The sequence below is a fragment of the Amborella trichopoda genome, unplaced genomic scaffold (assembly GCF_054954075.1).
Source record: "Amborella trichopoda isolate Santa Cruz 75 unplaced genomic scaffold, AtrichopodaSantaCruz75HAP2 v2.0 scaffold_135, whole genome shotgun sequence".
NCBI lineage: Eukaryota > Viridiplantae > Streptophyta > Magnoliopsida > Amborellales > Amborellaceae > Amborella > Amborella trichopoda.
In genome coordinates, this window is record NW_028283097.1 from 22,730 (window position 1) to 42,491 (window position 19,762).

At 33.5% G+C, this 19,762-nt stretch overlaps 1 protein-coding gene and 1 pseudogene across 1 annotated transcript; both read left to right on the forward strand.

The window, feature by feature from the left end:
* Positions 1-25: 25 nt before the first annotated feature.
* Positions 26-4,857, forward strand: LOC18439044 ((R,S)-reticuline 7-O-methyltransferase). The gene is made up of 2 exons (XM_006849217.3): positions 26-870; positions 4,250-4,857. Exons 1-2 carry the CDS (start codon positions 55-57, stop codon positions 4,559-4,561), a joined length of 1,128 nt encoding a protein of 375 aa, XP_006849280.3. The 5' UTR covers positions 26-54; the 3' UTR covers positions 4,562-4,857.
* Positions 4,858-8,631: 3,774 nt separating this feature from the next.
* Positions 8,632-9,828, forward strand: LOC148778911 (pentatricopeptide repeat-containing protein At5g56310 pseudogene; annotated as a pseudogene).
* The last annotated feature ends 9,934 nt before the right edge of the window (positions 9,829-19,762 follow it).

The window sequence follows — 19,762 nt, forward strand, 5'->3', positions numbered from 1 at the left end:
CTGCGTTTTATGAATACTTCAATGTGCACAAGGAACAGGCCTCCAACTTGCAATATGGCCCACACCCAAACCCTTATAAATTCAAAATGGAAGAGGGCTCAGAAGATCAAGCAGACTAGACGGATGGAGATGCCGGGTGAGGATGATGTTCAGGGCCAGGCTGAGCTCTGGCAGCTCACTTTAGCTTTCGCGGACACTCTCACACTCAAGTGTGCAGTTGAGCTCGGCATAGCCCATATGATCCATTCCAAAGCCCGACCACTCACCCTCTCTGAGATCATCACCTCACTGCAGGCTCCTTCACCAGACATCCAGTGCCTCTCGCGAGTCATGCGATTCCTGGTCAAGAAACGTGTGTTCAGCGTCAAGGTGAGGCAGGGCGAGGCCTACTATGGCCTCACTCCCCTGTCCAAGTGGTTGGTAAGGCCCGAGGAATCGGGGCTGACACCCATGGCGCTGCTGTTGGGCCACCCCACAGTCCTTGCACCATGGCACTACTTGAGCCAGTGTGTTGTGCAAGGGGGCCTCCCATTTGAGAAGGCTCACAAGAAGGGATTTTTTTATTATAACTCTGAGAATCCTGAGTTTGATCTTCTCTTTAATGATGCGATGGCGAGCAATTCGAGGGTGGTGTTAGATGCATTGCTGTTGGAGTACAAGTCTGAGTTTGCAGGATTTACTTCTTTGGTGGACGTGGCCGGTGGCACCGGAACGGCGATAAGCAAGATTGTGGAGGCGAATCCTCATATCTCCGGCATCAATTTTGACCTGCCACATGTGGTCGCCACTGCACCAAACTACCCCGGGGTGGTTAATGTCGGGGGTGATATGTTTTCTTCCATCCCAAGTGCCGATGGTGTTTTCATGAAGGTTTTCAACTGTTTCTCTCTCTCTCGCTCCATATGTGCTTTTTTTTTTTTTTTTTTTTTTTTTAATTTAGCTAGTGGTACGTCACTAGGGATTTGTGATCAAAAACCTTACCTTGATGCTCGGCAATACAATTGCAATGGCTCAAGCCCTTATCTTATTTTTATTATTATAAGACCAGCCTAAGATAAAATTTGAGGGTTAGTTCATTTCGCTGGGGAGCATCAATAAAAAAATAATATAAACAGTATTTGCAAAAAATAAATGACCAAAAATGCCTTAGAAACATTTCAGGGGGCATTTTGGATGTTTTATATTTATTTATTTTTAATCTATTTTTCAAGGTGTGTGTGGGTGAGAACTATGATGTATCAAAAACCTGAATTTTATTTTAACCTGATGTATAAAAATAAAGTTGAAATGGTTAGAAAGGCTCTCAAAACTGAAGTACTCTAAGTTTGAGAGCTTCTAGGTTTGTCAAGAGGAAATTTTCTATGTGCACATATATAACATATGTGACTCCGGGTCTCAGTCATCAAATCTGAGTAGAAATGGCTTGAGTTACAATGTCATAGCCTAGCTAGCTCTTAACCGTCAAATCTTGATCAGGCGCCTCATGGTTTTTTATTTTTTATTTTTCTTTTAAAAATAATTATAAAGCAAAATTTGGAAAATGCATAGATCGACAAGGGCTCACATGATAAAATAATAATAATAATCATAATAATAATAATAATAATAATAATAATAATAATAATAATAATAATAATAATAATAATAATAATAATAATAATAATAATAATAATAAATAAAAAGTAAAAATAAAATAAAATCGGTGATGAAAAATTACCAGAATACCCCTAAAAATTGTAGGGGCATTTTGTTCACTTATTTTGACATAAAATACTTTTTTTATTTTCTCAGGTTCGTCCTAGTTTTATGATGGGATGCCAAAATTTTATCCAAAAATATTTTGTAAAAAAAATGAAAAATAAAACAGTGTTTGCGTGGCATTATGGTGTGAACAATTGTAACCATTTGATTAAGATATAACAGCCAAAAAGTGGGGCCACATTTAACTTATATACTGTTGGGGTCACATACAAACATTTCCCTTATCTCAAAACATAGTCCACTAGGATTATAGACATGTTATCAAACAAAAATACAAATAGAATTCTTCCAACTACGAGGCTACAAAATTTCCCACCTCTCCAACTTCTGGTTGTCAGATTTTTTTTTGGGTGAGGCACACTTATATGATTTCATTTTCAGTGATTACCAAATTTGGCATACTGGTTAATGGCATGTAGCCTTGCACATTTGTTTTGTTTTAGCCAGCTAAGAATTATATAAGAAATATATTTATGAATATCTCATTTAAAGATATATTTCACTTCTGAATGGCTAAATATATTATATTGCCAGTAATATTATGCACCATCAAGCAATTAGTTTTTTAGACACACCATCTAAATAAAATGAATGGTGTAGATTTAAGCAACCTTACTTATAGGAAACTGCAACCTTATATAAATTTTTTCCTATAAACTAAGCCTATTCGAGAGCATATAAAAGCCTTTTAATTTTCCTTTCTTATGAATAAGTTGACGTTTAAACACCGTTGTGCCAAACTCTCTTCTATCTATCCAATTGAAAGATATATTTGGTCAAGTAATCAAATAAGTTTTCCATGGAGAGATAGAAATGACGTTTGACTTGTTTTGGACATTGTATCATCAGATCTAGATCTGATCGAGAGAGAGATTTAAGTGGGAGAGATGTTTTCTTAGTATGCAAACTATACTCCTGCAGAATTATATTATGTATATTATTTCCAAAAAAAAAAATTTGAATTTCAAGTTTTTTTACACTTAGACCTCACACCGCAAATATTGGAGGGTCTTTAGATAATATTGAGATGTTATTTTTTTAGGTTCAATTAGATTTTTTTTTCTTTTTATTAAGATTAATCTATAGATTGAAAAGGTTACGTCCCTAAAATTTGGGATCCTAAAATTGCTCCTATCTTGAATATTACTCTAGGGAATTAATGAATTGTATAATCCCACAAGAATATAAAATTTTGAAAAAATATCTCCTTATCCCCTATTTTTAACTTTCAAATCTCATGAGACCCAAGAATTGAAAATATTAATTATAAGCAAAAGCTCTCCATCGTTTCTATCTTACAAACCCCCTAAACCTTTTTTACCATAAATTTTTTACCCAAACAAATACTAAAATGACACCCTATTAAAACTTGATCTCTCTCCCTCTAAAAAACTCCATCTCTCTCTCTCTCTTCTTTTCTCGGTGAGTTTACCAGCAAAAGGGTTTAGCTTGAGCTCGAACACGAGCATACCTTCTTATGTGTGAGAGAGAGATGGAGTTTTAGAGAGAGAGATGGAGTTTGGGTTTTAGAGAGAGATGGAGCTTTAGAGAGAGAGAGAGATGTAGTTTGAGTTTTAGGGAGAGAGATGGAGTTTTGAGAGAGAGAGAGACAATGATGTGAGAGTGAGAGAGATGGAGTTTTGAGATAGAGACGATGATATGAGAGAGATGGAGTTTTAGAAAGAGAGAGATAGAGTCATTTCATAAGTTGTTGAGGTCAGTAATACATGGTAAAAAAGGTTTAGGGGGTTGGAAGATAGAAAAGATGGAGTCCTTTTGCTTATATGTAATATTTTCAATACTTGAGTCTAATGAGATATAGAAATTAAAAAAATAGAAAATAATAGGATATTTACCCTAAAATCTTTTGGAATGAGTTTTTTTTTTTTTGCCTTATATTGTATATAAACAAAAGAAAGCGTGGCAGTAGGAAGATAGGAAGGAAAAGGAGTTCAAAAGGAAACTAATAATCCTCTCCCACTTTTTCTCCCGAAATAGAATGCTTTGCATCAGTCCTAAAATTTTAAGTTAAATATGCTATTTATAAGAGGAAATTACAAAGAAGATCGGTCAGCCTACCTTTTTTTTATTTTTTTAAAAATTGACCAACCTTTGTAATTTCCGTCCATAAATGGAGCATTCTCCATTTTACCTAAAATTTTGGGGTCAGAACATAAATCACTCTTAAAAAATATAGATGAACCATAACGAGTCTTGGATTTTAATATATCCTTGGTTTGGATCCCAATGTTTCCTAGCAAACAAGAGAAAAAGACCTTGGACTTGAGATGGATAGTGGATATTAGGAGTAATTCCTGTAGATGAAAATTAGGTGTACTTAATTTTTGCCCTCCATGTCTGTGAATGTGCCATACCTTATGGTGTACGATGTAGAAACATATAGCGTACCTTCCCAAGCATATACCTTTTGAAACTACATCCCCCTCTCATGGCATGCTTGATTGTTTCCTAAATTGCTTTTGTGCAGTGGATACTACATGACTGGAAGGACGAAGACTGTGTGAAGATATTGAAGCAATGTCGAAAAGCACTCCCTTCCAAGAGCGGGAAGTTGATTATTGTGGACGTAGTTCTGCATCATAAGGAAGATACCAGTGCCTTTGCTGACTCGAGGTTGGCATTCGACATGTTAATGTTTGCAACAACCTCAGGAGGCTTGGAGAGGACAGAGGAGGAGTGGAGGGCACTGTTGAGCAAGGGTGGTTTCAGCAACTGCAACATCAAACCGCTTCCGACCCTCCAGTCAATTATCGAAGCTTACCCCGACCCAAACGAGTAGTATTACCATAAACTACAACGAAAATATTATACGATCCATATAGTTTTGAAAATGACATGATCATGTGGGTTATCACCATCAACTCAGTGAATTGAATAATGATGGTGGGAAACAGGGATTGTTCATAGCACCATATCGCTCATATCATAGGGGTCCTAAAGTATAAAGTGCCTGTATTACTGGTAGAGCATCCCTCTTAATTACGATTCCATGGATGGTGTTTGTGTAATATTTTTGTATTAAGAACGATGTGCTTCCCTATTAGTGATGATTCTATGGATGGTGTTTGTGTGGTATTTTCGTGTTACAAAAAGTATGATTCTCACTTTTTTCAGGTAAATCAGTTATAATCTCTCATTTCCGTCGTCAGTTGGTGTTGTCATTTTTCGCATGTGTTGTAGAGCTGAAATAAATTTTATTGCGAGGGTAATATTAGATGGACTGATGCAAAAACGATCCATGTGCTCATGATAACCACAATACCATATATGTTATAACTATGTTTGGACAATGAAGGTGATGCAAATACTGCTAATGACATATTTGGTGGGAACCACTACATCACGTCCAACTTGTTAAAGACATTGGGATAGTAACAATCGAAAATTATAGATACTCTCCAAAATCAATTTTCTACAAATCTTACCCTCATAATTTTTTATATTATATACTAAATTTCAACATTTTTTTTTCTTGTATTTATCGTCCCCACCATCTCCCATTAAAAAGTCAAAAAAATTGAAACCACAATATCTTTCTTAATACTTCCCCCATATTTTACTATTTATAGGTTTTAGAGCTGCACCTTTCTCTCTCTACCAAAATTTCATAAACTCCTGAAATTTCAATCTCTCCCCAAACTCTCCTCTCTCTCTACCGAAATCTCATGCGAAAAGTTTCTCTCCCCCCAAACTGATCTCACTCTCTATGAAATCCCAAACTCCTTCTCACAGCAGAACTCTCAATGTAAGCTGTGGATCTCCCTCTCTCTATGCCCAATCTGTCTATCTCAATCTCTTTGCCCAAACTCTCTCGCTTTAGGAAATCTCAATCTCTCCATTTCTGTTTTTTTAGAAACCAATCGCTTCTTCTCTCTCTCTTTGTGCCCAATCTCTTGATTTCTCTCTCTCTTTGCGCACTCTCTCTCTCTATAAAATCTCTCTTGAATCACCCATTTTTTCCCCTCTCAGTCTACAAAATCTCTCTTGAGTCTCCCATTTTTTCCCTCTCTCTCTATGCTCAATCTCACTGGATATCTCTCAGATCTCACTCTTTGTGCCAAAAACTATCTCTACAAAATCTTTCTAATATCTCTCATTTTCCCTCGTGCTCTTTCTCTCTCCTCAAAACAGTGACAAACTATATTTAATAATAACCTCACTTGATGTCATTATGGACATATGGATCACGTTATATAGCTCCACAATGTTTGCAATGGTGTTATCCTGGCTACATGATTGGTGAACTGTCCGGCTCCAGCAAAACATGCCTTACCAAACCAGTTCAATAGATTTTTATGATATAAAAAAAATTATGAATAATAATTTAAAATATATAATATATTGCACTGGTCAAAATTAGTCATATACCAGTTTTGTTGTTTATTGAATAAACATAAATTTACTTTAGATCAACCTGACCAAAGTACTAATTGGTGGTCAAACAGGTAACCACTAGTCCGGCCTGGTATAGATAGATTTGATTTGTGAGCCGTGCTTGATATTTGGGCATAAAAGAGTTTGCTAGCAGGTTGCCAATCATCTCACGTTAAAAACGAAAGGTTGGCGTATGGCTCAAAGTTTGGTTGAACTTCTATTGGAGGAACGTCCCACTCCAACCGTCTATTATTGGGTTTTGAAGGTTGAGGAGGTGCTAGCAACTTATTTGAAGCCTTAAAAACTAGAATTGATGGTTTTTTTTAAAGGGATTATATACAATGAGATTTATTTTTTATATTTTTTTTATTTTTTGTTTTTTTATAAAAAGGATCACAATTACGTTTAGCCATTGATGTGAAATCCAATACATGAAAACAAGGTTCAAAACATCGACTCGGCCAAAGTACTCGGGCCCAGGCCGAGGCGATTTACTCGGCCGAGTCCGATTTCCTCGGCCGAGTCAAGCTCTTGTTTTATTTTTTTGAACGTAAATTAATTACATATATATATATATATATATATATATATATATAAAGAGGAGCAGCGTTTATTCAATGTGCGTCTATTCATTGTGCGTCCGCTGGCTTCGTGGTAGTAAGCCTGCACTAGTCATGCACCCGCCAGGACGTGGGATACATTTTCCTAAACCCTTTTTGCTTCTTTTTCCAGCCAATAAAGATTACATTCTATATAAAAATTCCTTTTGCTTCTTTCTAGCAAATAAAGATTACGTTGTATATAAAAATGGAGGACTTTTGCAACTACAGTTATATGTGGGCAGGTCTTAACCTCCAAATAGGTTGTGAGTTCCATTTTTATAGGTGGCGTATTTTTTTAACTCGATTTTTCTTAGTGCATGAAATTATTTTGGAGTTTTTTCTTCCATAACTCTCTTAAAAATATATATATATTTACTCTACATTTGTTAATGGCTTAGATTTATGTTTTAAATCTATTTTATTAATGGTTTGGCTTTATTTTAGAATTCTTCTTTTCATAACTCTCTTAAAAAATATATTTTTTAACACTATATTTATTAATGGTTTGGATTTAAAAATATAGTTTTTTAACACTATATTTATTAGGAAACATTTTATATAAGGATGCTACCTTAGTAGAACTATGGATACCCCTAAAAAATCCATCGGAAAAGGTAGTTTTAATATTGAAAAACTCCATTTGATTGATCATCTCGACATCAAGATGTATGACTATGAAAAATAAAAGATTTTAAGTCTAAAAAATAGTACATTTTACAACATATTATCTACACTGTCCATTTTCAAGATTTTCATATGTTTATAGATCTACTTGATTTTAACTATTTTTTAGATTTAAAATTTTATAATTAGATATAAAAATAGATTTTGAGATAATCCTAAGCACATTTTACATCAAAATTATATACCATAATAAAATTTGAAGGTACACCTTACCTCTACACCTACGGATGCATCCGGTATGCCAACTGCACCCTATTTATTAATTAATGGGTGTACTGAATGTTGTCTTGGCTTAGTGTTTTGTTCCACTTCTGAACAAAATATTTTCTTAGCTTAATGTTTCGTTATGTACTGCAGTACTAGCAGTACCGAATTAGGTTTTTTCCTTTTCTTTTTTGGAATTGGTACCAGTATTTTTGGTAATAGTAATACTAATACCAAACTACCATAATACTAGTCCTAAAGTATAATATATTTAAACGAAAAAGATTTTGTTCACTGGGATTAGCAAACAAAACTTTATGCTAAAAGAATATTTGGTACCCCCAGTACCGAACATCATGTTTACAATTATGAAATTACTTCGATACTCTAAGTACCGACGATAAAGAAAAAGAAGATTAAAAAAAGGGATAATCTACGTATATTAAAAAATTTCAGAATATTTTTAAATATACCTAAAACTAAAAATATTTCCGTTGATTTCTCAAGAAGATAATATATATTAGTAGTTATAAATGGAACAATTATTTGAAAGGCCTGATCTTCCTTCTCGTGGAGGGGCCTGAGAAATCCTCTTAAAATGTGTTTCTTATAACTGTTAGCATTTCAAATGAAGAGAGAGAGAGAGAGAGAGTTGTGAATGATGCAAGAGTAGCAATAACTGAGAGCAAAATCAACAAAATACAAACAAATAGTAGTAGTCTCCATTCTAGAAAACTTATCAAATTCGAGAATAACTCCTCGACTATGAAGTATGAACCAAGGACTCCAAATCACAGCCAAATCCTACTCCCTCAACCAAATCAAGCAACTCCATGCGTACCTCATCACAACAACCCAACTTCTCAATAAATTCACACAAACAAAACTCATATCTCTATGTGCAAACTCCCCTTCAAACACCTTCCAATATGCACGACTGATCTTCTCCCAGATCAAAAACCCAGATACATTCTCGTATAACACCATGATAAGGGCTTCTACTCTGCACTCTAACCCACAAGCAGTCCTTCAATTTTACTCTAAAATGAGGCGTGAAGGTGCTTCTCCTGATGGCTTCACCTTCAACTTCTTGCTCGAGTCGTGCCGCCGTACCTGCAAGGATGCGTATGGAATGCAAGTCCATGGCCATATAATCAAGCTTGGATGGGCATCTTGCAATAAGGTCTTGGACACTAATTTGGCTATGATGTATGTGGATTGTGGCCAATTAAAATGTGCAATGCAAATGTTTGATAAAGTGCCTCAAAGAGATATTGTTTCATGGAGTGCTATAATAGCCACTCATGCAAGAAAAGGGGACTTAGACCATGCACTGAGGCTCTTGGATTGCATGGGTTCATCAGGCATCCATCCCAATGAGGTTACATTGATGCCAATCATCCAAGCCATTGCCAAGTCCAGTGCACTCACTCTAGGGAAACAACTTCATAATTTCATAGATAGAAGCCCATACATAAGGAAAGACACTTACTTGAGCAATGCCATTGTGTATATGTATGCAAAGTGTGGTGATATAGACAAGGCTAGATGGGTTTTTGATGGGATTATAGAGAAAGATGTATGGTCATGGAGTGTCATGATAGAAGCGTTGGCCATACATGGCCATGGCGAGGAGGCCTTAACAGTCTTTTCGAGAATGTTGAAGGTCGGCGTGCTGCCTAATGGGGTCACACTATTGAGTGTGTTAAGTGCATGTAGCCATTCAGGGCTGGTAAGTGAGGGCCGGAAGTTATTTAGAGAGATGAATGCCAAGTATGGTTTGGTCCCAAGAGTGGAGCACTATGGGTGTATGGTAGGCCTGCTTTCACGGGCCGGGCTTCTTGATGAGGCCCAAGAACTTGTATGGGGGATGGGAGAAAGGCCCAATGGGCTTGTGTGGCGAGCATTGGCGGGTGGTTGCATGGCCTATGGGAATGTGGAGATGGCAAAGGATGCATGTCAATTGCTTCTTGGGTTGGATCATGATCATGTGGGGGACTATGTGCTCATGTCTAATGTGTATGCTAGTGTTGGGAGGTGGAAGGATGTAGAAAGAGAGAGAAGCATGATGGATATGTTGGGGTTGAAGAAAGTGAGAGGTGTAAGTGCCTATGAGTTGGATGATCATGGTTATATCTCTACACTCAAAAGCAAAAATGATCATGGCCGTATGTGTAGATGACATAGTGCATGTTTGGTATTCTCTAAAACATGAAAGTTCTAGTTCTCTAGAATCTAGGGCTTTTTGATATCAAGAAGTTCCTGAATGTTTCTTTCATAATTTGGAATTTCTCGAATTTCAGTTGGGGTTGAGAAAGGGAGAGGTGCAAGTTTGGGTTGTTCTTAGGGTTGGGGTGCCTGTTGTTTGGATAGACCTGGTAAGAAATCTGGAATAGCCTGTATATTGTTTGGGTTGCCTGGAAGATGTGTATTCCTGAAATTCATTAGTCATTCTTTTAGTTTTTTTTTCTTCATTTAATTTTGAGATTTACCAATAAACTTCTCATTTTCATTCCAATGTTCAATGTCGTTTATTGATTTTGATAAAATATTTATTCTTCATTTCGCTTTCCAATAGTTAGCAATTTTATATCCCAAAGTTTCTATTATCCTCTATCTATTGAAATGTATCAAAATCTTCAAAGGCTAAACCAAGTAAGACATTTTTGCCAACTACATAATTATGTCACTACTTCATTATTGAGGGAAATAGTACTTCCATATTACAAGGTCATCAAAATTTCATTATTCTAATTATGTTCTCTCCTGATTCTCTCTATTTCTCTCTCTTTTTTATTATCCCAAGAAGAAAAAAAACACATAATGCCAAGTTTATCCTGGTATCATATGCAAAAAAACGAGACGACATGAGAGATCTCTGCATCACTCCCTGACCTGGTCTCTCTATCTCTCTCTCATATCTAAATCTACATTTAAATATGTAATTTGCTCAGACTCACAAATTCTGGTCTCTAGGTTACACTGTGAAGTCATAAACATCTAACTGTATAGTTCTTTAAATCAAAGTACAATATATCAAAGCGTTCCGGAATAAATTGTCCGACAAAAGCTATCAGAGTTTAGGACCTAGGCCTACTCGCGAGCATGAACATCTGATATAGGTTGCGCATGAGCCACAACATCTCCAAAAATGAAACCCTTTATGTGCATAGGATGAAAAGTAATGGACAAGTTCCTTGAAGTCCAATAATTTGCCTGAATAAATTACCAAAATATGAAATTTTTATACTAGCATATAAGTTTTTCTGGTTCTTTGCAATATAAGTAAATTGTACTTAAACATGCTCCTCCCAACTAGGCCCAGTCATCTTCCTCGTCACTTTATTGAACTGAAGACTAGGCTGATTTGGGAGCTCTTTTATCCCTCTGTAGAGCCATATCAAATATTCAACCTGATTTTCACCAAGCTCTTGTCCATACTATTCGCTTGTGATAAAACTTAGCTCTTCATATGCCTTCCTTGAACACTTGCCATAGCTCTCTATTCACCTCCCTAAAACTTTGGTTAAGGGAATTTCGAGAAACCTCTAATCCTAAACCCCTAAGGACCATACTAGTATAGTAGATCTTTGTTGATCATGCCTAGTAGTCCATAATACTTAGGAAACCCTCACATCAGACAAGGTCAGTCCAGTAACTAAATCTTATCAGAATTTATCCAGGTCAACCTAGAACAACACAAAAATCTCATAAAATTGTTAATTGAAGACCCCATAATGCGTAAAATATGGACCACATCACCACTGTAGGACTCAATAGAGCTTGTTGTACCAGCCAAAGGTTGCTCCTGGCCCGTGACGCAGGGTGCGTAGGTGAACGCAATGGGCCTAACAACGTGCATCACGTCATCAACCTATTCTATGCTTCAAACCTTTTTTCAAAGGGTTCTACAAGTGAATAATTCTCATAAACGGTTTGGGTCAAAGCTCAATATACACCACACATACATGAACCTTTAGTTGTTGTAGTGAGTTGCCCCCATCATGTAGTGTGGATTTTAAGTTTCCCTTTTATAATAGTTACGCCCATCATTCTGGTTATGCTTAAAATAACCACTATGGCAAATCAATAATTACATTCTTCCGATGGCCATGAATCAATCTGGGATACCTACTATTAGAGGACCTAGACAAATGAATGCATAGTGGAGAGGGAGTAAAACGTCATCAAAGCTCACATAATTAATAGACATTTCTAACTTCATATCAAATATTCATTGAAAAAAAAAAAAAATTCAACAAGTTCAGTTCCATATAAATTTGCAATTAGTCATCAACGCATACAATTATTCCAGTATCCACGTTAATTACACGAAGAGCAAATAAGGAAGCTAGCCTAGGGATTAACTAAAAGCCAATTACTTAATGTAATTGAAATTTTATTTTTTCACATTTTCAGATAATATCTTCTATCAATTTGTTACATACAAAAAAACATCGATGGCATAGTGGGTCGATGTTTTTAGATGCATAATCTGTATTATTAGATGCATTATTAATTAATTGATGAATATTACAACTACATAGTTTTTACTTTACTGTAGGAAGATCATGACAATTATATATATATAGAAAGATAAATATCAAAACTTCAAATCTCAACTTATATACTTCTCCAATATTAGTAATTATTAGTAATTAAGCCCTTTTACCGAATCCTCATGCACATTAGTTGGATTTTTTTATTCAAGTGAGGTTTTAAGATCCAAGTTTATGCATTTTTTAGTCCCGAAATCCCAATCCATCATTACTTCATTACTTGCTCAAAAGGTTCATCTATCGCTGATTGACCCCTGAAACCCCCGAAACCTACATCTCGACCAAAACACTTCTGTTATTAACTGATCAAGCTAGCGAAGCCCCTGATAAATTGGTTCAAAAGATCAAAGAGTAATGGCGCTTTCAATAAAAATGATTACAAAGAATGAAACAAATAATATAAAAACATACACATAGATTGCAAAATAGATGGGCAGATGTCCGAATAGATCTAAGACCTCATACGTCTGCTTGAGGCGAAAGCTCCACGTGGAGAGTAGTGTTCGTAAAATCGAACCGAAACGGTTAATCGATCAAGAGGCTGGGGGCGGTTCAAATCGGAACCGGATTAACTGGAGCGATTAACCGGACTAACCGGTTAAGTAGATTATTTGTAATAAAAATGAATCAAAGCCCCCTAAAAAATTTTAAAAAAAAATTAGAAAAACTTAGATTAAGTATACACTATCATATTACATACATTTATCTTATAAAAAACAATTGAAACAACTTTTTATATAATTTAATAGTTGAATATTATAGAGATATGTAAGACAATTTATAATTTCACATAAATTCAATTAATGAAGTTACAAAGTTCAACTAACAATGGATAACGCAATAATATATGCTTCTATATTGTTTTAATGTTGATGTTGAAAAATGTTGTTTTAATGTTGAAAAACCCTTTAATACGGTTTAGAATTGGGTTTGAGAGCGTATTTGTTTTGTAGCATAATGTTCCCAGTTTTTCGAAAGGTTGTGAGTCAAGGTAGTAAGAGAGAGCACCTCATTTACTCAATAACTTGGTTAAAAATGCAAGGTGTGGGTCAAGGTGTTAAGTGTTGCTTCAAATGGCCAAATTGATTTTGAAATGGCCAAACCTCATTTACTCAGTAACATTTTAAGTTGAGTTTTAACCTGACAAAAAAAAAATTTATATAAGATGGCAACTTTAAAATGTAGAATTAAGATGCATATTAAAAATAAATAAAAAATGGTTAATTTTTTATCCAATTCAGCATGTGGAAACATGAGAGATGAGTAAAACACCTTTTAGTTTCAACCTCTTTTCGTCATAGAGGCTAATAAACATATTTAAGGAGTATGAAGTTGCAACAAATGATAGATAGAAATATTTTTTTCTCATATTTGTCACAAAAAAAATTATTTTTGTAAAATAAATAAATAACATACAAAAAGATCCAAAAAGCTCACCAAAAATATTTAAAATTTTTTTTCAAAAAGAATATATTCTTTTTTTTCTCATATTCATCACAAATAACATATTTTTATAAAAACAAAACGTAATTTTATTAAAAAACAAATTTTTTTTTAAGAACCCTAAAATCGAGCAAAAGAACACAAAAAAGTTAGCATCAAAATCAACCCCAAATCTTTCATTTTTTGAACAAATTGACATGGGGATATGATAGATACTTTAATTAAGATTCTAATGCCCGATTCATTCACTATTGAGATCTTTGTTCAAATAATTGTGGATTTTTCACTTCACGAAAATTTCGGGAAAAAAACACAGCAAAAAAAATTGATATAAAAACATTTAATCAATAGTAAATCAAAATAACTAGTTTATTTGATACATGAGGCCTTTATGATCAAACTTCAGTGATCAATTTGATAAAAATTGATCAATTGGGCAATCAGAAATCAATTTGTTTGGATCAAAAACAATTCTTCGAGCAGTAGTACTTCGGGCCCAAAAAACCCTCAAATCTTCATCATTTTGGAAAAATTGAAATATATGAAAGTTGAATCCTTTAACAATTAATCAAAGCCCTCCAGTTTTAAGAAACACTATGAGGTATTGAAGCTACATTTGATAGAATGGCGGAAATTTTTAATTTTCAAAAATCCCCATTTCAATCCGCCAAGAACTCTTTGTTTTTGGAATTTTGATTCAATAATTGACAATCACACAATCACCTTCGGTCCCTAAAATTCACCAAAACCCCTAATTGCACCAAGACATCTGCTATGGGCCATATTAGTGAAATGATCCAATCCCACTATAGTCAAGTCCCTTACGGGTAAAATAGCCTCCTTGAAGCTACTAGAAGTCTCCTTGTCCACTTTAAACCTAAAATAAAACTTTAGAAAATGGAAATTCATTATAATTCTGAATTTCCTTAAAAAAAAAAAAAACTACTTAAGAAAACTTCCCTGATTCCCCTCTTACGAAGTTATCTTGTTTACCCAAACACCAGTCGAAAATCTTCTTTATTGATAAATAAAAGGGGAATCAAAATGGTATGAAACCAATTGTTAAACAGTGATAAAAAAATCACCTAATATGTATTTGTATTTTACTTATTTGTTTAGGGTCTTTTTTGTTACTAAATTATGTGACTAGTACAAAAGCAAAAAAGGTTACATGGGACACACAATTTTTCCTTTTTGGTTAGAACTTTTCTCTCTCTTTAGAAAGTTCTTTCTAGGGTTTACTTGGGTTATGTTTAGAAAAGAAAAGAGATTTTTTTGTTCATTTTAGTGGGAAAATTATATGAGTTTATATTGCTCATGTCCTTAGATCGTCCAAAGTAAAATGGAGTAAATCGTGGTTTTTGGGTGATCACAATAAAGTATTTTTTTGGTGATAGTTTTCACCAATTTTCTCCAATGAGGTAACTTTGTATCCCCTAGTAAATTTCTCTTTGATAGTGTAATTACTTACTGGCTTGTCCGTACAGCCCTGCCAGGTGAGCCACATTAAATTTGTATTATGATTTGTCTCTCTAATTTTCTCACATGAATATGTAATTTATTCCATCTCTAATTTATTTTTCTTAAATTATTGCACATGATATTTGAAAGGATTATGATTTTATATATGCGGTATTGAGTGTGTGATATTCAGGTTAAATTGGGGTTTCGGGTATTTGAACTTCCAACACTAATAGTTCCAGAGTGCTCATTGTTAGGAATTAAAGTGGTTTGGAATTATTTGTTATGAACCAATTGTTGTGAAAAAAAAGTGCTCCAAAACTAATAGTTCTCAATTGCACAGAAGCCAAAATATCATAGGATTAATAATCATATGTGTGCGGTTTGGATAGAGCCGAGGCTCTAAACAATCAAATTAGAGCCCACCTTCAAATAGTTTCGAGAAATGTGGTTTCAATATTGAAAATCTTTATGATAGTCTTAAATTATATTTTTATCTTTAATTATAAAATTTAAAGCTTTAAAAATAGTGTAGATCAAGCCAATCTATGAAAACTTTAAAATCATGAAAATTGACGGTCCAAAATGCGTTACAAGATGCACTATTTCCAAAACTTTAAATCCATTTTTTCTCTCATGTCCATACATCTTAATGTTGAAATGATTAAGTTGCGGATATTTAGACATCAGGACAACCGCTTCTAATAAAATTCTTAAGGTGGGCTCCAATTTGATTGTTTAGAGCCTCGGCCCTATATAAACGTTTCCCTAATTATATTAAGATGTAATATATAATACTAAGATCTATAATAATAAACCAAAAATATAAATAATATCTTATTGTTTTATTTATTAAAAATATTTTATGATTTACAAATAATAGTAATTATATAATATATCTTAATATACAAATAACATTTAAATAAGGGAAAAGTTTACATAAGGTTGCAACCTTAAAATGTAGAACTATGGATGCACATCAAATATCAATTATAAAAAAATGTTTTAATATTGAAAGCCCTCTAATTGATCATCTCGACATCGAGATGTGTGACTATGAAAAAAAAAAAAAAAGATTTTGAGTCCCATAAATGGTGCATCTTACAAAACATGATCTAGACCGTCCATTTTTCAAGATTTTCATGTGTTATGGATCTACTTGATTTCAGTCATTTTTGAAGTTTGAAAGTTTCTAATTAGATATAACAATAGATTTTGAGATAATATTAAGATTATTTTACATCAAAATTATATGTTATGATAAAATTTGAAGGTACGCCTTGGATTGTTTAAGGTTGCAACCTTATGGAAACCGCACCCTTTAAATAATAGATATTAAATATGGCCAAAAGCTTCACTTTTAAAGGAAAAAGTTTATATAAAGTTGCAACCTTAAAATGTAGAAGTACAAATGCACATCAAAAATCCATCAGAAAAGGTTGTTTTAATGCTGAAAAACCCTCTAATTAATCATCTATATGAAAAAGAACAAACAAAAAAAAAAAAAAAAGATTTTGAGTCCCAGAAATAATGCATCTTGTAACACATTATCTAGACCATCCATTTTCAAGATTTTCGTATGTTTACAGATCTATGTAACTATTTGTGGAGTTTAGAAATTTATAATTAGATATGAAAATAGATTTTGATATTTTCCTAAGAAATTTTTACACCAAAATTATATGTTATGATAAAATTTCCAAGTGCACCTTAATTGGATTGTTTAAGGTTGCAACCTTATAGAAACCATACCCATTTTTAAACGGGTGCAGTTGGCGTACATATACATACGTATGTGTAGAGGAAAGGTGCACCTTTAAATTTTATCATGGTATATAATTTTGATGTAATTCTTATGATTATCTCAAATTTTATTTTTATATCTAACTATAAAATTTTAAATTTAAAAAATGGTTAAAATCAAGTAGATCTATAAACATATGAAAATCTTGAAAATGGACGGTATAGATAATATGTTGTAAAATGCACAGACTTAAAACCTTTCTATTTTTCATAGTCATATATCTCGATGTCAAGATGATCAATCAAAGGGTTTTACAACATTAAAACTACCTTTTTCGATGGATTTTTGAGAGGCATAAGTAGTTCTACATTATAAGGTAGCATCCTTATATAAACTTTTTCATTTTAAAACACGCTTTATTTATAAAAAGAAAAAGTTTATATAAGGTTGCAACCTTACAATGCAGAGCTACGGATGCACCTCAAAAATCCATCGAAAAAGGTAGTTTTAATGTTGAAAAACCGTTTGATTGATCATCTCGACATTGGGATGTATGACCGTGAAAAATAAAAAGATTTTAAGTCTCAAAAATAGTGCATTTTACAACATATTATCTACACCGTCCATTTTCAAGATTTTCATATGTTTATAGATCTACTTGATTTTAATCATTTTTTAAATTTAAAATTTTATAATTAGATATAAACATAGATTTTGAGATAATCCTTAAAACATTTTACATCAAAACTATATACGGTGATCAAATTTGAAAGCGCACCTTACCTCTGCAGCTATGGATGCATCTGTATGCCAACTGCACCCTTTATATAATAACTTATGGGGGTTCAACCTGATCGGTATGGCCATCGATTACTGACATGTCTAGTCCTGTTTAAGCAACTCAGATTTTCGGATAAACAATTAATTTGATCGCCAAATTCAAAATAGAGAAATGATCCTATAGGACCCTCTCCCACCTATGTGAATAGGACCTCCAAAAGATCACCATTAAAGTTGGTATGGATCTCTAGAAAAGTGAAGTCTCACATCCATTTGATAACTTTTCTACCCACAATAGTGTAGCTTTTCATGTGAGACTGTTTTTTTTTTAGACTCACACAAGAGTAGCTTTAAGAATCATATACACTGAGCACAAGACGTAGAGAAGACAACAAAAGTTTTTAAATTGTCAAGGTCATTTTTTGTTTTTCAAGAATCAAAATGAGGCACATTTCGGTTTTTGAAAAACCGAAAATACGGCCATTTCGGTTGTTCAAAACCCGAAAAAGGGTAAAACAATATTTTTTAAAACATTTCGTTATGAAGTGAAAAAACAGACAGTCTAGTAGTAACGGAAACTATTTGGTACTTTGGTAATAATGGAAACTATAATGTATATTTATACACTATTCCATTTAAAAAAATAGTTGTCAAAATTATGCTTGTAAAACAAAATAGTTTTAATAAAGTCTTAAGAATTAACCTTTTATATAAACTTCTAGCCTTTGAAATAAATATCGATCAGTAAAATGGATGTGAAGTATACTTAAAATGAATATATTTTTTTATTCTTTTCATAATGTGTTGATTTTTTCAGAATTTATGAAATTAGAGATATATTTTATTTAAGGATAAAATTTATATAAGGTTGAGGCTTTAAACAATTAAATTAAGACACACCTAAAAAATTCACTAGAAGAGGTTGTTTCAATATCGAAATACTCTCTAATAGATCATCGCTACCTTGAGATGCGTAGAAGTAAGAAAAAAGAAAGAAAGATTTCAATGTCTAGGAAAGGGCGTATCTTCAAATGCATTATTTGGGGCGTCAATTTTCAATAATTTAAAGCATTTATAGATTTGCCCGATCTATATTATTTTTTAGGCTTTAAATTTTGTAATTAGAGATGAAATAAATTTCCAGGCCTTCACAAAGATTTTACTACTAAAAAATCATCTTTTCGACACCATTTAGAAGTACATCTTACTTTGATTATTCAGGGTCAAGAATGAATAATAGAGTAAAGATAGAGTAAGCTCTTTTATTAATTCTGATCTGATTTCGACACTCCACCTCAGTGGAGTTAATTATACCTTTATGGTACTTTGTACCAATTAAATTATATTTTGGTGCATATGATTTATGCACATAGGTCACTAGAACAGTGCCCTACTATAGCTTGAGTACTACCAGTTGCAGCAACTGATGCGGCTATTTTCATCTTTTCTTCGTGCTTGAGGTTTTGATTGTTATTCACCATGGTAAAAGATTGATCACCCAATATTTTGAGTTTCTTTTAAACTTTATCTCATGCTACCTATTGTTATTGAAAGAGACTCCAAGCTTACCGTTGATTCCATGGGTTGTCATTGTAGGCCTCTTGGAGATTGGCGCAATGGAGGATAATTGTACTTACTAAGCTTTAATCTTTTGCTGAAAATCATTGGAAGACCCTACCATCTAAAGAGAGGCCGACATGGTTGCTGATGCTTTGGCCAAGGCAGCGGTTTCTATGAATGAAGCAATGGTGTAGAGTGCTTGCCCCTAGATTTTATCACCCCTTTCATTTTGTAAGATATGTTCATATAATTCTGGGGAAGATCAGATAAGGATCAAGATCAGGTTCCTACACAATTTTAAATTTATTTTTGCTGATTTTACTTTTAGAGATGTCCGTAGATTTTTTGGTTTAGTTTTAGGAATTATAATTAGTTTAGAAGTTAGGGTTATATTTTCTTTTTCTTTTTCTTAAAAACATATTTTGTTATTTTTTGTTATGGCATCTTTTATTTATTTTTATTTTTTTATTAAGGTTAATTGTTAGAAATATAATTAGTTTAAGATTCTTTGGGTTAGTTTGACAAGTCTTTTTTTGTTAATTCATTTTTGTTGAGTTATTTTAGGAAGC